Genomic DNA, 21,377 nt, shown 5'->3' on the forward strand with positions numbered 1-21,377 from the left:
CATCCTAGACAGGCAGCTTATGGACAATTTTCTTTTTAAAAATACAAATCATACAAAACAAGATCATCAGTGAGCATAGTGACATATCTTGACATCGGAAAACTTAACATACATTGGTTGCTTTATCTTGAACAGAAGTGAGACCTTGGATTTCTTTAAGTTCTTCTAATTTCAGTCTTTTTCATCAGATACAGTTCAATAGAACTCACTAGAATAAGTAGTGAAAGGTCTTTTCAGGATATCACCACATGCATCAAAACTTCATCTTTGTTGTGTGCAAGAACAATAGATTATGGCATTTTTGGCATACTAAAACATGCCGACCAAAAAACTGGACTTATTCTTGAATTTCTCTTTCGATTATTATTATTTTTTTTTAGCAAGTATTTATTCAAGCTTCCATGGTTCAGAAAATAAAAATATAATAATAATAATAATAATAATAATAATAATAATAATAAATATAATATATTAACAGTAAAAATACACTAAACGAGGTGTGAAAAGGTGGAATTATTGGTGAAATTATGTAAATATTTCGTGTTTTTTATATTCTAAATAATTTTGGTAGAAAATATAAACGTGTTTTCTTCAAATTGTATTTTAAATATAACGCGAAGACCCTTTTCTTTTGGTGTGCGTGATAGAAGCTTTACACTTGATTCATATATTTTCTTATGTTTCTGACAAAACCCCCCAAATACGTCAATGATGATCCAAAGCACTTATTAATGTTAAGTTATTCCCTGTGACTCGGGCCCTGTTGTCGCTGCGCACGCATGCGCGCTGCCGGACAGCCGTGACTAGACATTCGGTCATAGAAGCGGTGGAGGGGGCGCTCGAGCCACGTCGGTGAAACAAATCAACGCTTGAAGGCAGATTTCAAAGAGGGTGAGTAGACTAATTGCGACAACTGCTGTGTGTTCTTTAATCTCCCTCAAAAGCAAACTCGGGAGCGTAGAGATCCACGCAGAACCGCCTGTCCTGTTGATGCGGGTAGGTCAGTCTCACAAGCACAGTCCGCCATTCCCCTTTTTTATGTTTAACGAGACACCCTTTCATGGACTGACAGGAGAAATTCTCAGCAGCATGGGGCTCATGTGCATAATTTACGGAATTTCCCCTGTCTCTGTTCTCATGCAGTGCTCTTATTGCATATGCGCCGAGCGGGTGATTTGGTGCAGCACGGGGAGTTCTCATCTGGGGGCGTTTGACAGAATTCACCCCTATTCTGCAAAGATTAATCCTACACATTAAATAACCTGAATAGAGAAGTTGAACATTGTGCACTTGCAGTATTTAGGTATTTTTATTTTTTAGTGTTGTCTGCCCAAACCTGTGAATTAATCACCCCTTATGACCTTTGCATACTGCATATTTGCAAACATCATCATCTCTTCTCTCACACCCTCCTACCTTCTCTCCATCAGGTCCCTGCTGCTCAGGCAAGAGCAGGTGATCCAGGGCGATGTCCACACCAGACCCCCCCATGGGAGGCACACCTCGTCCAGGTCCTTCCCCTGGTCCTGGTCCCTCTCCGGGGGCGATGCTTGGCCCCAGCCCTGGGCCCTCTCCAGGCTCTTCTCACAGCATGATGGGCCCCAGCCCTGGCCCTCCCCCCTCTGGACACCCACAGCCTGGACCCTCTGGTTATGGCCAGGACAGCATGCATCCTCTGCACAAAGTAAGAGCATGCAACCTCACTTTGAAACACACCAACTCTGTTTTTATTTCAGTTCTTCACATAATAGTGTTTGCAGTGACTTGTTATTTGAGTTTTAATGCATTTAGTTTCATATTTGCATTTTAAGAAGAAGGGATGCACGAAATTATCGGCACAATATCGGTATCGGCTGATAAAAGCTTAAAAACACGTTTATAGGTATCGGCAGATATGAAAATTTCTGTCGATAGGCACAGCCGATAAGGTGCTTTTCAGTTAGGATTATTATTATTTTCCATCTGAAAAATAAACTCCTTCAATAAATTGTAGCACTTCATTTATTTGCACTGCAGAGCTCTGTGTCTGTCACCAGGTTGTTACAGTAGCTCTAAAATAATCAAATGCAACTTGGTTATGTTTAAAAATGCATTGTACATTTAAAGTTCATGTGATCCAAAGAAATTATTTTTCTGTATTTCAATACTGAATGTCTTGAGTTTGAAAAAATAATACATTTATTATTTATGGTAAAATCAAATGTTTTTTGTCTTGTTTTATGTGTGTTTCTTAAACAAATAAGACTGTCACAATAAGAGTAACATATAAATTCCAGTACAGGATAGACTTAGCTTTCTTCACAAAAAGACAATGCCTTACATGACAACAAAATTGGACATTAAAGATCAACTATGGACACTAATAGGACAATGCCTCACGCAAAATAAAGAAAAAAAAAAAAAAAAGAAAAATAGAATTGGACATCAAATCAACTATGGACACTAAAAGACAATAAATAATTACGCAAAGTTCTGTAAATGGAATCAAAATTTATATTACTCTGATGAAATGTGAAAAAGAGGAGACTAAATATTGAGTAAACGGGGACGGGACTAGATAAGCTCTGCTTCTCCCGTCTTCCCTTTCGGACATGTACAATGTGATCATCTATTGACAATGTGTGATGTTGTATATGTGTGTCGACATGACCGAAATAAAAACCAATTCAATTCAATTCTTTACAGTGAAAAAAACAAACAAACTTGTGATTATCAGTATTGGCCAAAAGAGGTTTTCGGCATATCGGATATCGGCAAAAATCCAACATCGTGCATCCCTATTAAGAAGTTAAAGAGGGGTGGTGTTTAGACTTTTATGCACCAATCTGAAGATTAATTCAACTGAAAAACCTAAAACCAGTCCAAGCAGGATTTGCTTGTCAGATGTACAGAACAAATGACTAAATGAAAGTCATTTTTATGCCCTTTTTAACAGTATTTGAAAAAGAAGGTGTATTAATTTCATATATGAGTCTCATAACATGCTCCTGACACCAGTTGGACAGAGTTTCTTGTTATTAGCTGAAACCCCAAGCAGAACCACACACAGCTATTTATCCTATCTGTCATATGTGTATTTATTCAATTACAACATATTATATGAGGGTGCATGTTTTTAGCCACTTGGCTGAATGTTTTAGTTTAAAGCTGCATCAAACTGATCATTTTGCCTCAGTGTCTGATTAAACGTCGTTTCCATTCCCCTCAGCCCATGGAGAGCATGCATGAGAAGAGCCTGACTGAGGAAAGCCGCTTCAGTCAGATGAAGGGACTGTCTATGAGACAGGGTGGGCACAGTGGGATGGGCCCCCCACCCAGTCCTCTAGACCAGCACTCACAAGGTAGGCACCCTACAAATCCACGTCTTGGGTTATTTCATCCTCTCCAGGATTGTGTAAGGGAGGTTTTGTAACACAATCCTGTGGAGGGTTCATTGGGAGTGTCTCTGCTGTTGTAACTTATGAAATCAATTTAGAGAAATTGAGGAACTGAAAGTTTTTAGGGAGTTGCTGTTAGTATCAAAATATTTGATTTCAAATGAGAACTAAAAGCAACTTTATGTTTTGGTTAGATTTTTATTTTCTGTCAAACTGTGATGTAACAGTTTGGATTGAGTTTTGTCAGTGAATCACTGATTGTGTATTTTCAAATGCCTCAGACTTACCGAGGTTTTGACATTGTGGGAGATCAACTCTCATGTCTTTGTGGTGCACATGAAATTTCAAACAGCAGCTTGTGAGCTTAACTAGTTTACAGACAGGTCTCAGACAGCCTGGCTTTGTTTGGAGATGATATGATCCAACTAATGCCCAAAGAAAAATCCAGCACACCCTTCACATCAAAACGGAAAAACAACACAATCCAAAATCATAGGAAATAGGATTTACAGAGGTTTTTGTTTTGTTTTATTCCTGTAGCTTTACTTCTATATTTCTGTTTGTCTCCTAGGTTACCACTCTCCTTTAGGTGGCTCTGACCACTCCAGCCCCGTCCCTTCAAACGGCCCTCCCTCCGGTCCCCTCATGCCTTCCTCCTCCTCCTCATCCTCCTCTGGTGGTCCCGGCTCTGCCTCCACAGCTTTAGAAGTCCCCAGTGGAGACCAGCACACTCTTGGCCCAAATAACAGGCCCGGCCCTCCAGGCAGCTCTGGCCCCGGCCCCAGTCCTGGCCCCAGTCTTGGCCCCAGTGTCCCCAGTCTTGGATCTGGGATTGAATCAGGGGGCCCGACTGTTCCTGGTGGCCCCGGTGGCCCTACTCCCTTCAACCAGAACCAGCTACACCAGCTCAGAGCTCAGATCATGGCGTATAAAATGTTAGCGCGGGGTCAGCCTCTGCCGGATCACCTCCAGATGGCAGTCCAGGGGAAGAGGCCGATGCCTGGGATGCAGCAGCAGCCGATCCCCAGCCTGGTTCCTTTAGGTGGAGGTGGGCCGGGTGGTGGACCAGCAGGACCTGGGCCAGGGCCTGGACCAATGGGCTCAGGCTACAGTCGAGCTCATGGTGGGCATTTACAGAGCACTTTACAGTCTGATGACCTGTGCTGTCGATGAGCCATTGGACTGATGAGACGCTTTACTTCTCTGTTTCTGCAGGAATGATGGGTCCCAACATGCCCCCTCCAGGACCATCAGGTACACCAGCTGGGATGCAAGGTCCAAACCCAAATGGACCTCCCAAGTCCTGGCCTGAAGGTTCTTTTTCTGCTTCATCTTGTGACGTCTCCAACACCACTAGCATTAGCTTGGTCTCAGTTCTGTCTTGTCCCGGCTCTTCCCTCAGGTCCCATGGTGAACGCAGCAGCCCCCTCCAACGCTCCCCAAAAGCTGATCCCCCCTCAGCCCACTGGACGGCCCTCTCCAGCCCCTCCATCAGTCCCGCCTGCTGCCTCCCCAGTGATGCCTCCACAGACTCAGTCCCCGGGCCAGCCGGCACAGCCTACTCCCATGATGCCTTATCACGCCAAGCACAACCGGATCACTCCCATTCAGAAACCCTGCGGCCTGGATCCAGTGGAGATCCTGCAGGAAAGGGAGTACAGGTAAGAAAGGGCACCTCAGTGAGTGAATACTAAGGATGTTTTCTTCGTGAATAATCCTTTCTTTCATATGTGCTCCATTCATAAAGAAAAGTTACAAAATCTGTTTTCTTGATCAGGTTACAGGCTCGTATAACTCATCGTATTGCTGAACTGGAGAACCTGCCAGGCTCTCTGGCTGGTGATTTACGTACCAAAGCTACCATAGAGCTCAAAGCCCTGCGACTGCTCAACTTCCAGAGACAGGTAGCTGAGAATAAATTAAGCTCCTTATTCTCACTATTACATCTTAAAGGGGACATATCATGCTGATCTGTGATTTAATACTTACATATAAAATAATAAAGTCGAAAACAGGACCTTTCACCCCCTGAATTTTCAAAAAATGAGATATTGTATTTTTTCTGATATCCTAGAACGAGATGTGATACCTCTGAAAATAGGTCATTGCCATTTGGCCGCTAGATTTCGACCTTCGTGACGACACGAGGATCCTTTCTTTTTATTGGAGTAATCTGATAAAGCAGCTCCTCTTCTGTGATGTCAGTTAGTCACTCAACTGCCACCGAGGGATACACCCACCAAGAGCCGAGTATAGATACAGCTCCCTACCAGCTCTGGCTAACTTGACTGAGTGCTAACATAGTGACGAACTGATGGTAGAGGCGATCTTTAGACTACACTTTCAGCATGATGGATAAAACAGACAGAGAAAAGTGAAGGAGCAGGATGGAGCCTTGTTATAGAAATAGTTTATTGGTGAAGTCTGCCTATATTCCCAGGTATAAACTATACATGTTACAGTACCGGTTTGACTAACCACACTGAAGCGTCCTGAGATGATCTGTGTCGAGGTGGATTTTCTTACTCCTGAGCTGCAGAACCGTCCGGGTCTGACTCGGGGTCCAATACAAAAGGACGTATCCTACACTCTGCCATTTTATTAGTGCTATCAATGCCTTACGGTGAAGTTTTGGCAAACAGCAAACTCGCTTGGTCTTCCCCATCCAATATGGCGATTTTGTAAATACTGCCATGCTGCAAAAACCGCCCCCTGGCTCTACCCCCTCCGCCCCTCTGATAGAAGTGACCAATCAGAGCACAAAGGCTTGTGACGTTGCGAGGTTACTGGAGGTCATTCTCGAAACAGAGCGTTTCAACAAGATCTTCAGAATGGCCTAAACTGAGGATATTGAGAACGCTATTGTGGGGAAATGAAGGAACTAAATGACTTGTACTGAGGGCAGAAATGCTTTACAGGCATCCTAGTCTGGCATAGTGAAAAGGAGAAACACGCATGATATGTCCCCTTTAAAAGTTTCAAAGTTGAGTGAATGTTTGAGAGTCTTTCTATGTGTGGTATATCTACAGCTGCGTCAAGAAGTGGTCGTGTGTATGCGTCGTGACACAGCACTAGAGACCGCCCTTGATGCCAAAGCCTACAAGCGAAGCAAGCGTCAGTCCTTGCGAGAGGCTCGCATCACAGAGAAACTGGAGAAACAGCAGAAAATCGAGCAGGAGCGGAAACGCCGGCAGAAACATCAGGTAGAAGAAGGATAAGAGTTGGGATATCACCTGTGAAAAATGCCGTACTTCACCTAGACTTGTTGTTGGTTTTTTTATTGTAGGAGTACCTCAACAGCATCCTGCAGCACGCCAAAGACTTCAAAGAGTACCACCGCTCCATCACCGGCAAAATGCAGAAACTGACCAAAGCTGTGGCCACGTATCACGCCAACACTGAGCGCGAGCAGAAGAAAGAGAATGAGCGCATCGAGAAAGAGAGGATGAGGAGGCTGATGGCAAGAATAAAAACATAAATACACACAGCAGACACAGATCTCATAGCGTGCTCGTTACACTCAGTATACAAACCCTGCCGCACCCTGCAATGACACAATGTGTGTGTGTGTGTGTCTGTGTCCTCTCAGGCCGAGGATGAGGAGGGCTATCGTAAACTGATCGACCAGAAGAAGGATAAGCGTCTGGCGTACCTGTTACAGCAAACAGACGAGTATGTGGCAAACCTCACTGAGCTGGTCCGAGCTCACAAAGCAGCACAGGCGCTCAAGGAGAAAAAGAAGAAGAAGAAGAAAAAGAAGAAGGTATGGAAGACAAGTAGTGATGATCATTTTCATTGATTCATAAACTCAGCGACAGCACAGATGGTTTTTGTTTCTGATAGCTGATGACTTTTGTCTGCTGGGATTAGTCATCTTTTTCTTGTTTTGCAGTTAGAAAATGCTGAGAATCAGGCTCCAGCTATGGGCCCAGACGGAGAGGTGAGCAAATGGAAATAAAGTCAAGAGAAAAATGTCCCTGGAAAACATGAAAGCAGCAGCTTTATCACTAATGTTTGAAGCTTTTCCTCTTTTCTTTGAGTCATTTAAGTCAAAAAGATGATTCGTTTCTATTCTTGCAGCCACTGGATGAGACGAGTCAAATGAGTGACCTGCCTGTGAAGGTCATTCACGTGGACAGTGGGAACATCCTGACGGGACTGGACGCTCCTAAAGCGGGTCAGCTGGAGACCTGGCTGGAGATGAATCCTGGGTGAGGACGACTGAGAACGAATAAAGTGGATAGCAAAGTTGTAGATCAGTCTCAAGGTTTTTTTTTTTTTTTAAGGAAATGCTGAAATTCAAGTACAAGAAGAAAGTAATTTTTTTGAGTCCAATTTGGTATTTCAACTGCTGTAGACTCCAATGTGGGCATGTCTTGTTTCACTCCATGGAAGCTCATCATAAAGATTTATGGCAGTTCAGTCATAGGCTGTATTCACACATGCACCAAACTCCTCCAAACTTTCCAAAAGTTTTCAAGCTGGGCTGCATGTGTGAATACAAAGAGACAAACCATGACTTTACCTGGACATTTTTTTTCCAGAAAGCACCCTTGTAAAATTTCCATGTTTCAACATTTCCACAGTTATGAAGTCGCTCCCCGCTCGGACAGTGAAGACAGCGAGGAAGAGGAGGAGGAAGAAGAGGTGGGTTGTTAAAGAGACATGTTTGAAGCTAGCTTCTTATACTCAGCTTGGATCACTGACGATCTCTCTGACAGGAGGAAGAGGAGGAGCCTCAGCCGTCGTCTGCTCTGGTGGACGAGAAGAAGAAGATAACAGACCCTGACTGTGAGGACGTGTCAGAAGTGGATGTCCGACACATCATCGAGTGAGTACCGACATGGAGCACTACACTTTTAACTTAAAGTTAACTTCATGCTGTTACTGAAGATCTGCCATCTTTTTTTCTGCAGAAACGCCAAACAAGATGTGGATGACGAATACAGTGGTGCAGCGTTCGCCCGTGGCCTTCAGTCGTATTATTCTGTGGCTCACGCTGTCACAGAGAAGGTGGAGAAACAGTCCAGTTTGTTGATAAATGGACAACTCAAACAGTATCAGGTAAACAAGAACAACCTATCAATCACCTGATGTCCTCTATTTGACCATACACTGCAAAAACTGAAAACAAAGCATGGGTTTCTGTCTGATTTTAAGTAAAAATGGTCTTATTAGACTAAATTTAAGCAACATTCACTAGAAAAGTTCATATTTTATTTTTAGATTTTAAAAGTCAAAAACAGAGAATGAATTGCCTGTCAAAGTAAAATAAAGTTGCCATGAGGGTAAGAAAACTGTGCTTTAATATTGTGTACTTTTTCAAATATTACAAAAGGTCTTAACAAAATATATATATTTTTTTGATAATAAAAAACATATCTTTTTAACATATTTTGACAATAAATTATCTTTTTCAAAATGAAAATTAAAAGATAGAATAAATAAATTGATTAAAGATCTAAAAAGGAAAAAAGAAAAATGAAAATATTTTTTAAAATGATGTAGAAAAATAAAAATGTAATTAATTTCAAAATAGAAAAGGGATAATAATAAAGACATTTTTATATCCTTTTTTGTTGGAAAGGACTAAGTTATTTCTATTTAATATTATAGAATAAGTTATGGATTTTTTATTTGAATAATTTATTTGTTTTTTTTCCCACAAAAAACAAAAGTTAACAAACTCTGTTACCGAAAAGGAGTAGGCTGAAGCAGAGGCTTATTTTTGCCTATCCTGTACAATCCATGAAATAACCCAATATATCAGTGACACAAATATGGAAAAAAAAAGTAATAACAAGATTTACTCTGTAATATTATTTTAAACATTTTACATATAGTCTTGTTCATTGTATAATTTTGTACACTTTTAAATTTAACAGTGATTCACACAATTTCAAGTCATCACTAAGTCTGTTCCATAATTTAACTCCAAAAATTAAACTCATCTGTATTTAACATTAGGTCTCACTTAACCTATTTAAAGACAACAAAACCCCCTTAAATTATTTATTTCTTCTCTTGATCTAAACATTTTTTAAAATACAGTTGCTTGATGAAATATTTCTGAATTTTTTTAAGTTTACTATATCTAAGAATTATGAAGTGCAAGACTCTGTAAATAATTTATTTGTAGTTTCAACAAAGAGAGCTTTATTTATCATCAATGCACACATCAGAATATGGTTACATTATTTTTATTACAAGAAACTTGACAAGCAGTCCCAGCATCTTTTTTGTCTTTTGATTTCTCAAAATGAGGCATTTTTCTGGACTTTTCAGATGAATGTAGCTCGTAATGAGTCTAATTAGACAGTAGCTACTAAAAGTAAGACATTAACACCTGCCTAGATTTCAGTTTTTGCTGGTGTGTACAAAGATACTCAACTGTTTCATGATGTTGGGCAACTTTTACTTTTCGTTGTTTAGATTAAAGGTCTGGAGTGGCTGGTTTCTCTCTACAACAACAACCTGAACGGGATCCTGGCGGATGAGATGGGTCTGGGAAAAACCATCCAGACGATTGCCCTCATCACGTACCTCATGGAGCACAAACGTCTCAATGGACCCTACCTCATCATTGTACCGCTCTCGTAAGATAAACTTTTTAGTAAATCAAACATTTATTTTCTTTAATCCTCACTTACTGGAGGAGTCATTAGAATATAAACCAATAAACTTCATGATGACTGAGTTTTCTATCATTGAAAGGACTCTGTCTAACTGGGTGTATGAGTTTGATAAGTGGGCACCCACGGTCGTGAAAGTGTCCTATAAGGTGAGATTATACTATCTTTAACCTGAGTTTGTTTATTTACTCTTTTTTATTTACATTTGCTTCGTTAAATTTAAGATAATTCACCTTGTTTTTCTTATTTTTGTTTGAATATATATTTACCATTTGAACATTTCTCTACCAGGGGTCTCCTGCTGCCAGAAGAGCCTTTGTCCCCCAGCTGCGCAGTGGAAAGTTTAATGTTTTACTCACTACTTATGAGTACATCATCAAAGATAAACAAGTGCTGGCCAAGGTGAGATGAGATGCAAAAGCAAACACAGACAGATCCAGAATCCCCCCAAACCAATCTTAACCCATCTGAAAGTTCAGAACCTGACGACTCCCTTTCCATGTCTCCTCTACTTTCTAGATCCGCTGGAAGTACATGATCGTGGACGAGGGCCACCGTATGAAGAACCATCACTGTAAGCTCACCCAGGTCTTGAACACCCACTACCTGGCACCACGGCGGGTCCTTCTGACAGGAACACCGCTGCAGAACAAACTGCCTGAGCTCTGGGCGCTGCTAAACTTCCTCCTGCCCACCATCTTCAAGAGCTGCAGCACCTTCGAGCAGTGGTTCAACGCTCCTTTCGCCATGACTGGAGAGAAGGTGGAGGAAGCTGCGGCTTCTTTTCATATAAGAGAGGACAACAGGCAGGAGGCTAAGTGTGCTCCTTCTAAATAACTTCCTGAGTGTCTGTTTGTTTTTGTGCCAGGTGGACTTAAACGAGGAGGAGACCATTTTGATTATCCGGCGTCTCCATAAAGTGCTTCGGCCCTTCCTGTTGCGTAGATTGAAGAAGGAAGTGGAGGCACAGCTTCCAGAGAAGGCATGACTCACTTCTTTTGACACTCACACACACACTCGACCAAACACTTCCACATTCAGAGAAGAACTCACTGAAACAGGATACGGCGATGGAGAGGGGATGTCCTCGCTTTTATTTTTAGGATTCAGTTCATGACAGATGTGACACAAACTTTATAGTTTATTTCTGGTGTGCTTCCTAAAGATAATGGATTTTTTTATTTTGTGCGTTTTGGCACATCCTGTATGTGCAGGATATAATTTAAGATTAACTTCAACAGACTGTACGTGCTGATATGTTTTTCTCAGGCTGTCCAAAGGTGGAATTGTTGTTTTGATCACTGAAAAATTTGAGTATAACAACATTTATAAACATTGAAGTGATGTTACAGTGGCAACTGTTTCACTGTAACTGCACAGGGCAGTGTTTGCAAATGAGGTGTTTTTTTGCAATGAGGTTCAGTTGATCAGAAGAGGACATGTTTTCCTCCAGTTGATTTTGCATACAACAGCTCATGAGATATAAGCTTAAATATTATATAATATAAGCTCAAATTTTAAATATATACTAAATATTATATAAAAGCTATACTGATGTTTGGTAAATCATGCCTACGATGTTCTTACTTGTCTTTTCTCCTCTTCTATCATTCATTCAGTCTGTCTCTGTTCTCCCTCAGGTGGAATATGTCATCAAGTGTGACATGTCATCTCTTCAGAGAGTGCTGTACAGACACATGCAGGCTAAAGGCGTCCTGCTCACTGATGGATCAGAGAAAGACAAGAAGGTGAGGACGTAAACAGTTTGAACTTTGTGTTTTCTGATTAAACAATTAAAACTCCTCTAAATGCATGAATATGTTTGCCTCATGTTGTCTTCCAGGGTAAAGGAGGCACAAAGACGCTGATGAACACCATCATGCAGCTGAGGAAGATCTGCAACCACCCTTATATGTTCCAACAAATAGAGGTAACAATAACGCTGACTTAGTTTGATAACTATGTTGGAGATTTGTGGGAAAAGAGGACCAGGATAGAATTCTTCCTTTACTTTCACCAGACTTCAATTTCTAAAAAAAAAAAATAGAAAAAAAGTAGCTTTACAAACTCGAAAATGAGCTGAATCCTGAAGCAACTTTTGATTTGCTTTTCCAGGAGTCATTCTCTGAACATTTAGGATTCTCTGGTGGGATTGTTCAAGGGTAAGTGTCACAAAAACATTCACACACTCACACACATTTTAACCTGTGTAACCTGATCCCTCTGCCTTTCCATCAGTCCAGACCTGTACCGGGCGTCAGGAAAGTTTGAGGTGTTGGATCGAATCCTTCCCAAGCTGAGAGCCACAAACCACAAAGTGCTGCTCTTCTGTCAGATGACATCTCTCATGACCATCATGGAGGATTACTTTGCTTATCGCAACTTCAAGTATCTGCGTCTGGATGGTGAGGCAGAATTTGGAGACTTATTTTCTAGGCTGCACTCACACTATGCTCAGTGGCCTCCACTCACATGCTTCTTTGGGTATTTTCTGTACATATGTTATGACATTGTGCCTCCAGATAAGCAAAATTCCTCTGATTAGCTGTAGTAAGACTTGTCAGCTGATTACAATTAGAGCCATCTACAGCTACATGGTTACTTGTTTGTGCAGTCATAAGTGAGACAGTGAGAGAGGTGTGTGCAGCTCCCAATAGGTCAGTACTATCAATATCTGCTAACAGCAAGCTAGCATAGTAGGATTTCTGCTGGCTTTTCTCTTAACCTTGTAACCATGGGCAAACCATTGTAATTTTTATTTTGTTTTATGCTGATTTTTTTTCTTTTTCAAAGCTTGTAACTATTCCATCTTAGTATTTTATTTACATGGGTAAATATACCTAAATATACTATATTTCATTCGTTCCAGATCATGTCTGCTCCTGTAGCTCCTCCAGTGGCCACATCCTTTGAAAAAAACATACTAGTGTTAAATAAACATTGCAGTCATGTCTGATTCTTTATTATTTCATTGTATGAATATTTGAAGATTTTAATAAAACAAGCACATATCTGTTAAGTCAAGTATTTTTCAAATTTTAAAGAAAACAGGGATCCTATAGTTCAAAGACTTGACGTCATAGAGAAAAACTAAGATCAGTTTTGGATTCCTCACCCAAAAATCTGTTAAAAACAGCTGTGGGACTTAACTGTGCTTCCCAGTGCTAGACTTTAACTGTGCTTAGGTTAGGTACAGACTGTGAGTTCACCCTTATTCTGAATCACATAGTTCATGCTCACCTGAAAGGTTTTTTCTTTCATCTCACTTGCTTTGTGTTCACTGTTTCCTCTCCATCATGCCAGGCACTACGAAGGCTGAGGACAGAGGAATGTTACTGAAGACGTTCAACGACCCAGGGTCTGAGTATTTTATCTTCCTCCTGAGCACGAGAGCTGGAGGCCTCGGCCTCAACCTGCAGTCCGCTGACACTGTAGTTATATTTGACTCTGACTGGAATCCCCATCAGGTTTGATGAAAGTTTATTCTCTTTAACAAAAGATGTCATCATAGTTTGGATCAGTTTAGGAACAGATGATGTTCACAACCTTAACACCCTTAAGGAACAATCAATCAGAGATGAAATAATTGGGGAGACTACTTTGTGGCTATTTCTTGTCCCGCTCAATAGAAGAGTAAAGATGCTAATGTAGTGATAGCAGCCTCCATGTTTATATTTCTTATTCCTCAGAGTAGTATCTGTAGAGTTTATATAATAATGATTTCTCCCTTTCCTCATTATCTTCCTCCAGGACCTGCAAGCTCAGGACCGAGCTCATCGTATCGGTCAGCAGAACGAGGTGCGCGTGCTTCGTTTGTGCACCGTCAACAGCGTGGAGGAGAAAATTTTGGCTGCTGCTAAGTACAAACTGAATGTTGACCAGAAGGTCATCCAGGCCGGCATGTTCGATCAAAAGTCCTCCAGCCATGAGCGCAGGGCCTTCCTGCAGGCCATCCTGGAGCATGAGGAGCAAGACGAGGTCTGGGGTCAGGAAGTGTGTCTACGCATGAATGTGTGTGCGTGCACCTGCGACACACACAATTTCAGAGAGTGTGCTTCTTAAGCTCTGCTTGCCAATGTGTGTCTGCTGTATTCAGGAGGAGGACGAGGTGCCAGACGATGAGACGGTAAACCAGATGATCGCCAGGAGCGAGGAGGAGTTTGATCAGTTTATGGTCAGTGTTTGATTTAAAGATGAATTCCAGCTCTTTATTTATCTCATCTGAAGCATTAACTCCACAAAAAACCTCTTCCTTTGTATTTTTCTTTCTCCTCTTTTTTGTCTCATGTCTTCACCAGCGTATGGACCTGGACCGACGCAGAGAGGAGGCCCGAAACCCAAGGAGAAAACCTCGTCTGATGGAAGAGGATGAGCTGCCCACCTGGATCATGAAGGATGACGCTGAGGTTGAACGTTTGACCTGCGAGGAGGAGGAGGAGAAAATGTTTGGACGAGGATCCCGGCAGAGAAAAGAGGTTGACTACAGCGATTCCCTGACAGAGAAACAGTGGCTCAAGGTGGGTTCATGTCGACAGAGTTATGGGTTCTTTCTATGCGATTGAAATCACCTTATTTTACGCTCACTTTCTCTGTCTTTGCAGGCAATAGAGGAGGGCACGCTGGAGGAGGTAGAGGAGGAGGTGCGCCACAAAAAGACGACCCGTAAGAGGAAGCGGGACCGTGACCTGGACCTTCCTGGTCCTTCCTCTTCCCTGGGAGGTCGAGGACGAGGGGACAAAGATGATGACGGGAAAAGGCAGAGGAAGAGGGGACGGCCGCCTGCTGAGAAGCTTTCTCCCAACCCCCCAGCCCTCACAAAGAAGATGAGGAAGATAGTGGATGCTGTCATAAAGTACAAAGACAGGTAACAGAATGAAGATGAAGCACATTGTGTCCCTACCCTGTTCTAGACCTTTCTGAGGTACCACGGCGATTAAAATGCACCATCGTTTTAAACCACAGACTATTTTAAAATCTGAAGAGAGGTCATGTTAAACATCACAAGATTTTTTGTTTTATACTGTAACTGCAGACTTTGCCACTATTACCCATAAATCAGAAATTATTCATTTAATCTGGGAAATTCCTACTTTTGTAAACACAAATGGCTTAAAATCCTGGTGTTACTGCTGAGGAAATAACAAGCTCATAATTGTTTAAACATGACTATAATGTTCTGTTTTGATTCCCCAATGAGTCATGGGCATATTATGTTAGCACCAACTGCATTTTGGATGGAAACATTGGAGATGTTATGAGGAAAATCTTTTGTAATTGCACTTCCTCGCCACATGCTGGCCTGGAGTCTCACGCGAAGTGTCGTAAATTATTTTTTGTGAGGTGTGTTTTTGTATTGGAATTAAATTGAGATCAGATCAAAACAGATTTTCTTCGTTCAAGACAACTTTTTACTGGATACAACGCGCCGAGTTGAGGTAATATGGTTTGAAACGTGACATCAAGCTATATGTAGCGCTATCAGCAGCCCAGTGACCTGACAAATTTGTAGGCTTATGTGACAAAAAGTCAGTTTGTAAGAAGTTTGTAAGAAGTTTAGTAGCCGTTTGTATTTAGCTTAGCTGAATCCCGGTGCTCTAAGACATGTCTGTAATGTGTAATGTTAGTAAATCCTGGTTAGCTTTGTCCTGCCAGTCATCTACCAAGCAGAGCTAATGTAACCTCACTCTTCATTTTATTGATAGACGCTCAAGTTTGAACAGACCACTGCAGAATAACTGCTGACTGTGGGTGGAATGAACATTATCACAAACAGCTTAGCCCCTGTGTTATATTACTCTCCCGTTTGTCTTTCTTCTGCTCTTCTGTCCTTTTTCTGTCTAACAGTTAGGCTCCAGTGTTCACCATCACTACAAAATTAGTCACAGAAATCGTTTTCAGCAGAGAAAAACACAAATATCTGTGTTTTATCTCTTCTCACTACTAAACCTTGTCAGCCGGCGTGATGTTGTCATAGAGACCTAGACGTGCTGTAGATCAATCCGGTCCTGGACGACCCGAACTGGAAGCTAAGAAGTAGCAATTTAAAATAACCTGTAAGCAGCAATATGTGCGCTGATAATCTCATGTCAAAGGGTCGATTACGATCAGGCATATTCTAAAAGGGAGACTTTTTCAAGATCACCTTCAAACTCCTCACAGCCCCTTTAAAGATGGATATAAAGTAATCATGCTGATTGTTGATACAAAAGGTCTGCAGATTTTGAAGCATCTGCATTTTCTTATGTTAAAAAAATCCCTGAATCTGTCCACTCAAAATGATCCGTTCAAAAAATGGCACAAGATCATCAGACTTGCTGAAAGGATGAGATCATCACATAAGGAGCTCCTAACCAGTTCATGTCACGTTCAAGGGACAGGCCTTGAGCTCTGGCCTCAACAAGCCCCTAGAAAGTCTTAAAAAGAAAGCACAATACCCCCACTTTATGATGCATAGTCCTTTGTTTTTATTTTAACATCAGTAAAATTAACAGAATTTTTTTTTTTGCCTACGGTACACATTTCTACATAAAGCATATTTATACCCGCAGAGTAAGTGATTATGAAATAATATTAACCATCATGTAAGGGTTTGAATCGTGAAGCTTCTTGCTGCCAACACAGGACTTGTCTCTTTTTGATGATGTCATGTCTTGCAGCACCAGTGGGCGACAGCTGAGCGAGGTCTTCATCCAGCTGCCGTCTCGAAAGGAGCTGCCAGAGTACTACGAGCTGATCCGCAAGCCTGTGGACTTCAGGAAGATCAAGGTGAACTGGTCGCTGCAGCAAAGGACTGCACATTTCTCTTTTTACAAAGATTTTTTCACGTTGGGTGTTTTCTTTAGGAGAGAATCCGGGGGCATCGCTACCGCAGTCTGGGTGACCTGGAGAGAGACGTCATGCTGCTCTTCCAAAACGCTCAGACCTTTAACCTGGAGGGGTCACTGGTGAGACCAAATGTGAACAGAACAACAGTTTGTATAACATACAACATACTTTTTCCAGATTCAAAAATATATACAGTATGTGGATGAAAAAAACTCTTTCAGAGCTAGCTAATGAAGTTTATTGATTCATACAGTTGTTGTCTCCGTCACAAACAACTTGATTTGATAAACTTTGGGTTTCGGCTGTTTTTGTCTTACACGAGCAGATTTATGAAGACTCCATCGTTCTCCAGTCGGTGTTTACAAGTTTGAGGCAGAAGATTGAAAAGGAGGAGGAAAGTGAGGGGGAGGACAGTGAGGAGGAGGAAGAGGAGCTGGATGAAGGATCAGAGTCTGAGTGTAAGCAGTCAATCATATTTGTGCACTCTCACTTTATTGTCAAAAAGGGAAATTTGAACCAAATTAAACAAAATTTTATTCATGTTACTTTTTATAATGACCTTCAATTTGTAGTTTTGACCATTTTTCACATTCCACTCTTTTGCTTAATATAAAACATTTAGGCTGTTTTGTATGCCTTTGAAGTGACGGATTTTTAATAACCACACTGATGTTTTACTTGTGTGTCTTTTCATGTGTTTGTGTGGTTGTGTACAGCTCGCTCAGTTAAAGTTAAGATTCGTCTGGGAAGGAAGGATAAAGGAGGGGATCGAGGGAAAGGACGCAGCAGACGAATGGGACGAACCAGAGCCAAACCTGTGGTCAGTGATGACGACTCGGAGGACGAGCAGGAAGAGGTACATCACAAATTTTAAAGCAACTGAATTAAAATGTGGGATTCAAAAACTTGGAAGAGGTTTTATAGTACAGAATAACTTTTAATCTAGATGTAGATAACAAGATATTCTGGACAACTTTTGGTTTTCTCTTTTGGTTCTTTCCCAGGAGCGTTCCCCCAGTGCCACAGACGAGGAGTCCTGAACTGTGCTGTCAGGTGGGAGGGAAAGAAGCAAAGAAGTAAATAAAAAACACCCTTTTCAACTCCATCCACCCTCAGTCAAATGTTACAGGGCTAAAAAGACAAAAAGGGACCATGAACAGACATCTGTTAGAAACTCATACAGGGTAAAGTCACAAGTAGATCAAATTTTGTTCGTTTGAATCAATTTTTTCAACCAGTTGCTGAAAAGACTCAGTCTAGATTTCAGAAATCAAATCAGCTCTAATTCCTCGTCCTGATCCAAGGAGAGATTTGATACATTCTAAAAGTTTCGCCCATCTGCAAGTTTTTAACCAGTGTTTTATGGTTACACTGGAATGAATAAGACAGTGTATAAAGACAGGGAATTGAAATGGTTAGGACGTTGGCGACTGAACACAAAAACTTCTGCCAAAGACTGAATCAACTTAGAGACACTTTATTGAAGAAAATGAAGAAAATAACTCTTTGATAAGTGTTTGTCCAAGTAAAAGTTATGATGGAGAATTTTTCACTGAAGTACAATTATTTTTTAAAGAGCAGCAAATGAGGTTAAAAGTATGAGACTGGAGGACTCTCACCATAGGGTAAAGTTTTCGTTTGTAGGTGCCGAGATGTTAAAGATTTTTAAAGATAAGGGAAGAGATTTTTTCTCCTTTTATGTAAAATAAGCTTATGTTTTTGTTGACTTCAGAGATGACTGTGCTGTTAAGTTTCTACAACTTATTCTGTGGAGTTTTCTCTAAGAAGAAAATATAGTGCGAACGCTCCAAAGCCGCCATATGTGTGACTCTAACTGCTTCATTTACTTGAGTAAGACTACACTTCAAGTCTTCATGTTTATTATTTATGAATATAACCTGAAATTGAATGTAAGTTTCTGTAAGTAACATCCCATAATTTCGTTAACACAGAGGTTTTACAGTTGGACTTTAAAAGATAAATCTTATTTACTGTAGATTATTAAAACAACAGTTATTTATGCTCTATCTTCCAATGATGGTGACCACACATGAGACTTGTAAACAGTTTCATAATTGATTCCAAACAAGTGATCTGATTGGACAAGAGGTAATTAGTAAAGTATACATCGTCACCTGGTCTTGACTGGATGTATCACTCAGCCACAGCCAGGTGTTTAGAAATCTGTTTATTGATATTACAGCAGAGTGAGGAGGGGACCTGAATATTACAAAGGACTTCAAAGCAGCTGTTGACAGACTGATACTATCTGACCATTTTTTTAAGCTGAATTTGTCATTTTTTCTTTTCAAATCAATACCACGCCAAAGGTTGTGATGGTTTTTGAATATCAGCGTGCTGTGGTTAACCTCAGCGATTTCGTTTCAGCCTTGAGTCTATAACAGAAACATGCGGATATCAGCTCTTCTTTTGGGTTTAATTCCTGAGCTGAATTTTTTTTTTAAATCCCCTTATTAATAATTTTGTGTACTTACAATCACATTAAAATGTTTTCAACACTTATATGCTGTATCATAGCTTTAAAATGTGTATAAAAATGTTAACTTATGAGTAAGTGTTGTCAAAGACAATCTGATTAAGCTGGAGTTTGACACATTAAATGTCAAAGGAAGGATGTATTTGTTGAGTAAAACTTGTCCTGAGCTAACCTCAGAGTATCGGTCTTTAGAAAGTAGTAAATGGAAGTAAACAGCGCAGAATGTAAACAGAAAATGTTTTGAGCGACCACCTTAGCTTACTTTTAATCCCCTCCTCACAAAAAGAGAAGCACACCTGATGTTTCACCTTAAGCTTCACTGACCTCCCGTGATAACAATCAGCCTCTTTCATGATGCAGTGGTCACTGAGGTGTGTGAGTGTGTGTCATTTATTTGTGACGGTAGCTCGGTGTTTGAGTTGGAAAAGCCCACCTCCTGTGGTTGGGGCAGTCTCCAGACTTCTCAGAAGCTCTGTAGCATCACTCCACATTTATTTGACTGAGGTTTCATGGAGTTGAGTCCAGGTCACTTTCTAATACTGTAAATATATTCCAACATAACAACAACCTTTTCCACCGTGCTGCTGCTTTCCTGATACACTTCCAATATCAGCAACGCAACCTGTTGATTGTAGACTAACTGAATACTGATCGATGAGTACTGTAACTTTAAACGCTTCTCCTTCAGTTGTTGTGTTGTAAGTTTAGGATTTTATTTTGATGTACTTTGGCACTTTTTATGTTGTTGATTTTAAGACAAAGGACCAGAGGGACAGTGGCTCCTCTCTGCTTGTGAATGCCTCATGGCTGCATGGTGTTGGATATACTGTATAGAGTCTATAATGTTGATGCACGTTTGTACAGCTCGCAAGTTCAGAACTGCACTTTTTTCCACTAATGTAGGCAACTAGAGCAAAGAAACAACAACCAAAGCATCAACATTTTCCTGCTGACTTATCGGGATCTGTCTGTGTTGTGTTGTGTAAATGTCCCTGAAACTTAAGACAACAATAAATCACAGTGAAAGCTAGTTATGTTGTTTGTTTTATTTGGTGCTAAGCTAACAAAGTTATTCTGGTTTTTGTTACTTTTTTTTTGGTTCCAGCCTTAAAAAGGTGGATTCTCTCATTGGAAGTAAGCAGGTATATTCAATCCAGAGACTCCTATAAGAAAGTAAATCTATTAATACATTTCTCGATAGTTTAGACCTAATAATATTAAACTTTATTCATGTATTACTTTTCAAAACAGGATCAAAAAGTGCTTTACAAATTAAAATTAAAAATGAAAGTAGAGACATGTGAGGAGGACGATATTAAAACCGTAAAAAAGCAGAAGAGATTCGAACAATACAAAAAGGTTAAAAAACACCATTAGGTAAAAGGAACTAAAATCATTGCAAAAACAAAAAATTATAAATGATTAAAGGGGGGAAAAAAAAACTAAAAGATTAAATATCTTGCATGTGAAATTTTCTGAAAAGAATAAAAGCAGCACTTACAGGATTTAAACACAATTACAAACCAAACTGGTTGTTTCAAATCAAAGACCATTTAAATCCTGGTTCAGCAAAGTTTACTAAATCATCTTAAAAACTGGTGCTAATCTAGTGAAAAAATAAAACTCTTTAGTTTGACTGAGCCTTTTATAGTTCAAAACCTTCAGCTGCACATTTTTGTCCTGAAATCTGAGATACAGTCCCTCGTTTGACCTCTAGGGGGAGTTCTCATACACAGCTGCTCCCTTTTTATACCTCCAGCCTCATTTAGCACAAAACACTTTAAAGATGCAATATACAATCCACTAAATCAGTTGTAATCAAAGATTTTGATTTAAGGTTAAGGATAAGTTTAACCATTAGATTGAAGAATCACTCTGAGGGTTTAAAAATCCAGCCTTGGCCCAGTGTGACCTTATCCCACCCCATCCCCCTCTACACACTTCTCAGTAAGGTCATGCTAAGAAAAACATACAGAAACTCTTTATGCAAATGATATCAACAACCTCACTGTTGTCCACATGTTTATGTTTATGTTATAGGCCGGT

The 21,377-nt window shown here is 40.5% G+C and overlaps 1 protein-coding gene across 3 annotated transcripts; it reads left to right on the forward strand.

Moving 5' to 3' along the window:
- The first annotated feature begins 765 nt into the window (after positions 1-765).
- smarca4b (SWI/SNF related BAF chromatin remodeling complex subunit ATPase 4b) lies at positions 766-20,352 on the forward strand. Of its 3 annotated transcripts, none has more exons than XM_074686766.1 (34): positions 766-891; positions 1,431-1,684; positions 3,209-3,341; positions 3,949-4,500; positions 4,593-4,691; positions 4,780-5,038; positions 5,155-5,281; positions 6,407-6,580; positions 6,664-6,837; positions 6,967-7,140; positions 7,270-7,317; positions 7,458-7,588; positions 7,964-8,024; positions 8,099-8,208; positions 8,294-8,441; positions 9,810-9,973; positions 10,092-10,158; positions 10,301-10,411; positions 10,529-10,771; positions 10,878-10,991; positions 11,650-11,757; positions 11,853-11,939; positions 12,125-12,171; positions 12,248-12,414; positions 13,313-13,476; positions 13,760-14,020; positions 14,106-14,183; positions 14,308-14,526; positions 14,611-14,873; positions 16,666-16,774; positions 16,852-16,953; positions 17,160-17,292; positions 17,551-17,690; positions 17,839-20,352. In XM_074686766.1, the coding sequence occupies exons 2-34, from the start codon at positions 1,469-1,471 to the stop codon at positions 17,872-17,874; spliced, it is 5,019 nt and encodes a 1,672-aa protein (XP_074542867.1). In that variant the 5' UTR covers positions 766-891; positions 1,431-1,468; the 3' UTR covers positions 17,875-20,352. The 3 variants fall into 3 exon arrangements, with proteins under 3 accessions (XP_074542867.1, XP_074542875.1, XP_074542883.1); XM_074686774.1 differs by having other exon boundaries at positions 13,760-13,987; positions 16,852-16,965; XM_074686782.1 differs by having other exon boundaries at positions 13,760-13,987.
- Positions 20,353-21,377: the final 1,025 nt, after the last annotated feature.

Source organism: Halichoeres trimaculatus, unplaced genomic scaffold (genome assembly GCF_033239565.1).
Source record: "Halichoeres trimaculatus isolate MK-OKI-2021-1 unplaced genomic scaffold, fHalTri1.1 fHalTri1_scaffold_2, whole genome shotgun sequence".
Lineage (NCBI taxonomy): Eukaryota > Metazoa > Chordata > Actinopteri > Labriformes > Labridae > Halichoeres > Halichoeres trimaculatus.

Excerpts from the sequence above, each read along its gene's own strand:
- smarca4b (XM_074686766.1), top strand. The coding sequence starts at position 1,469 with ATGTCCACACCAGACCCCCCCATGGGAGGCACACCTCGTCCAGGTCCT. Across the intron at positions 4,501-4,592 it reads AGGCTACAGTCGAGCTCATG|GAATGATGGGTCCCAACATG; the intron begins GTGGGCATTTAC and ends CTGTTTCTGCAG. Across the intron at positions 10,772-10,877 it reads TCGCCATGACTGGAGAGAAG|GTGGACTTAAACGAGGAGGA; the intron begins GTGGAGGAAGCT and ends TTTTTGTGCCAG.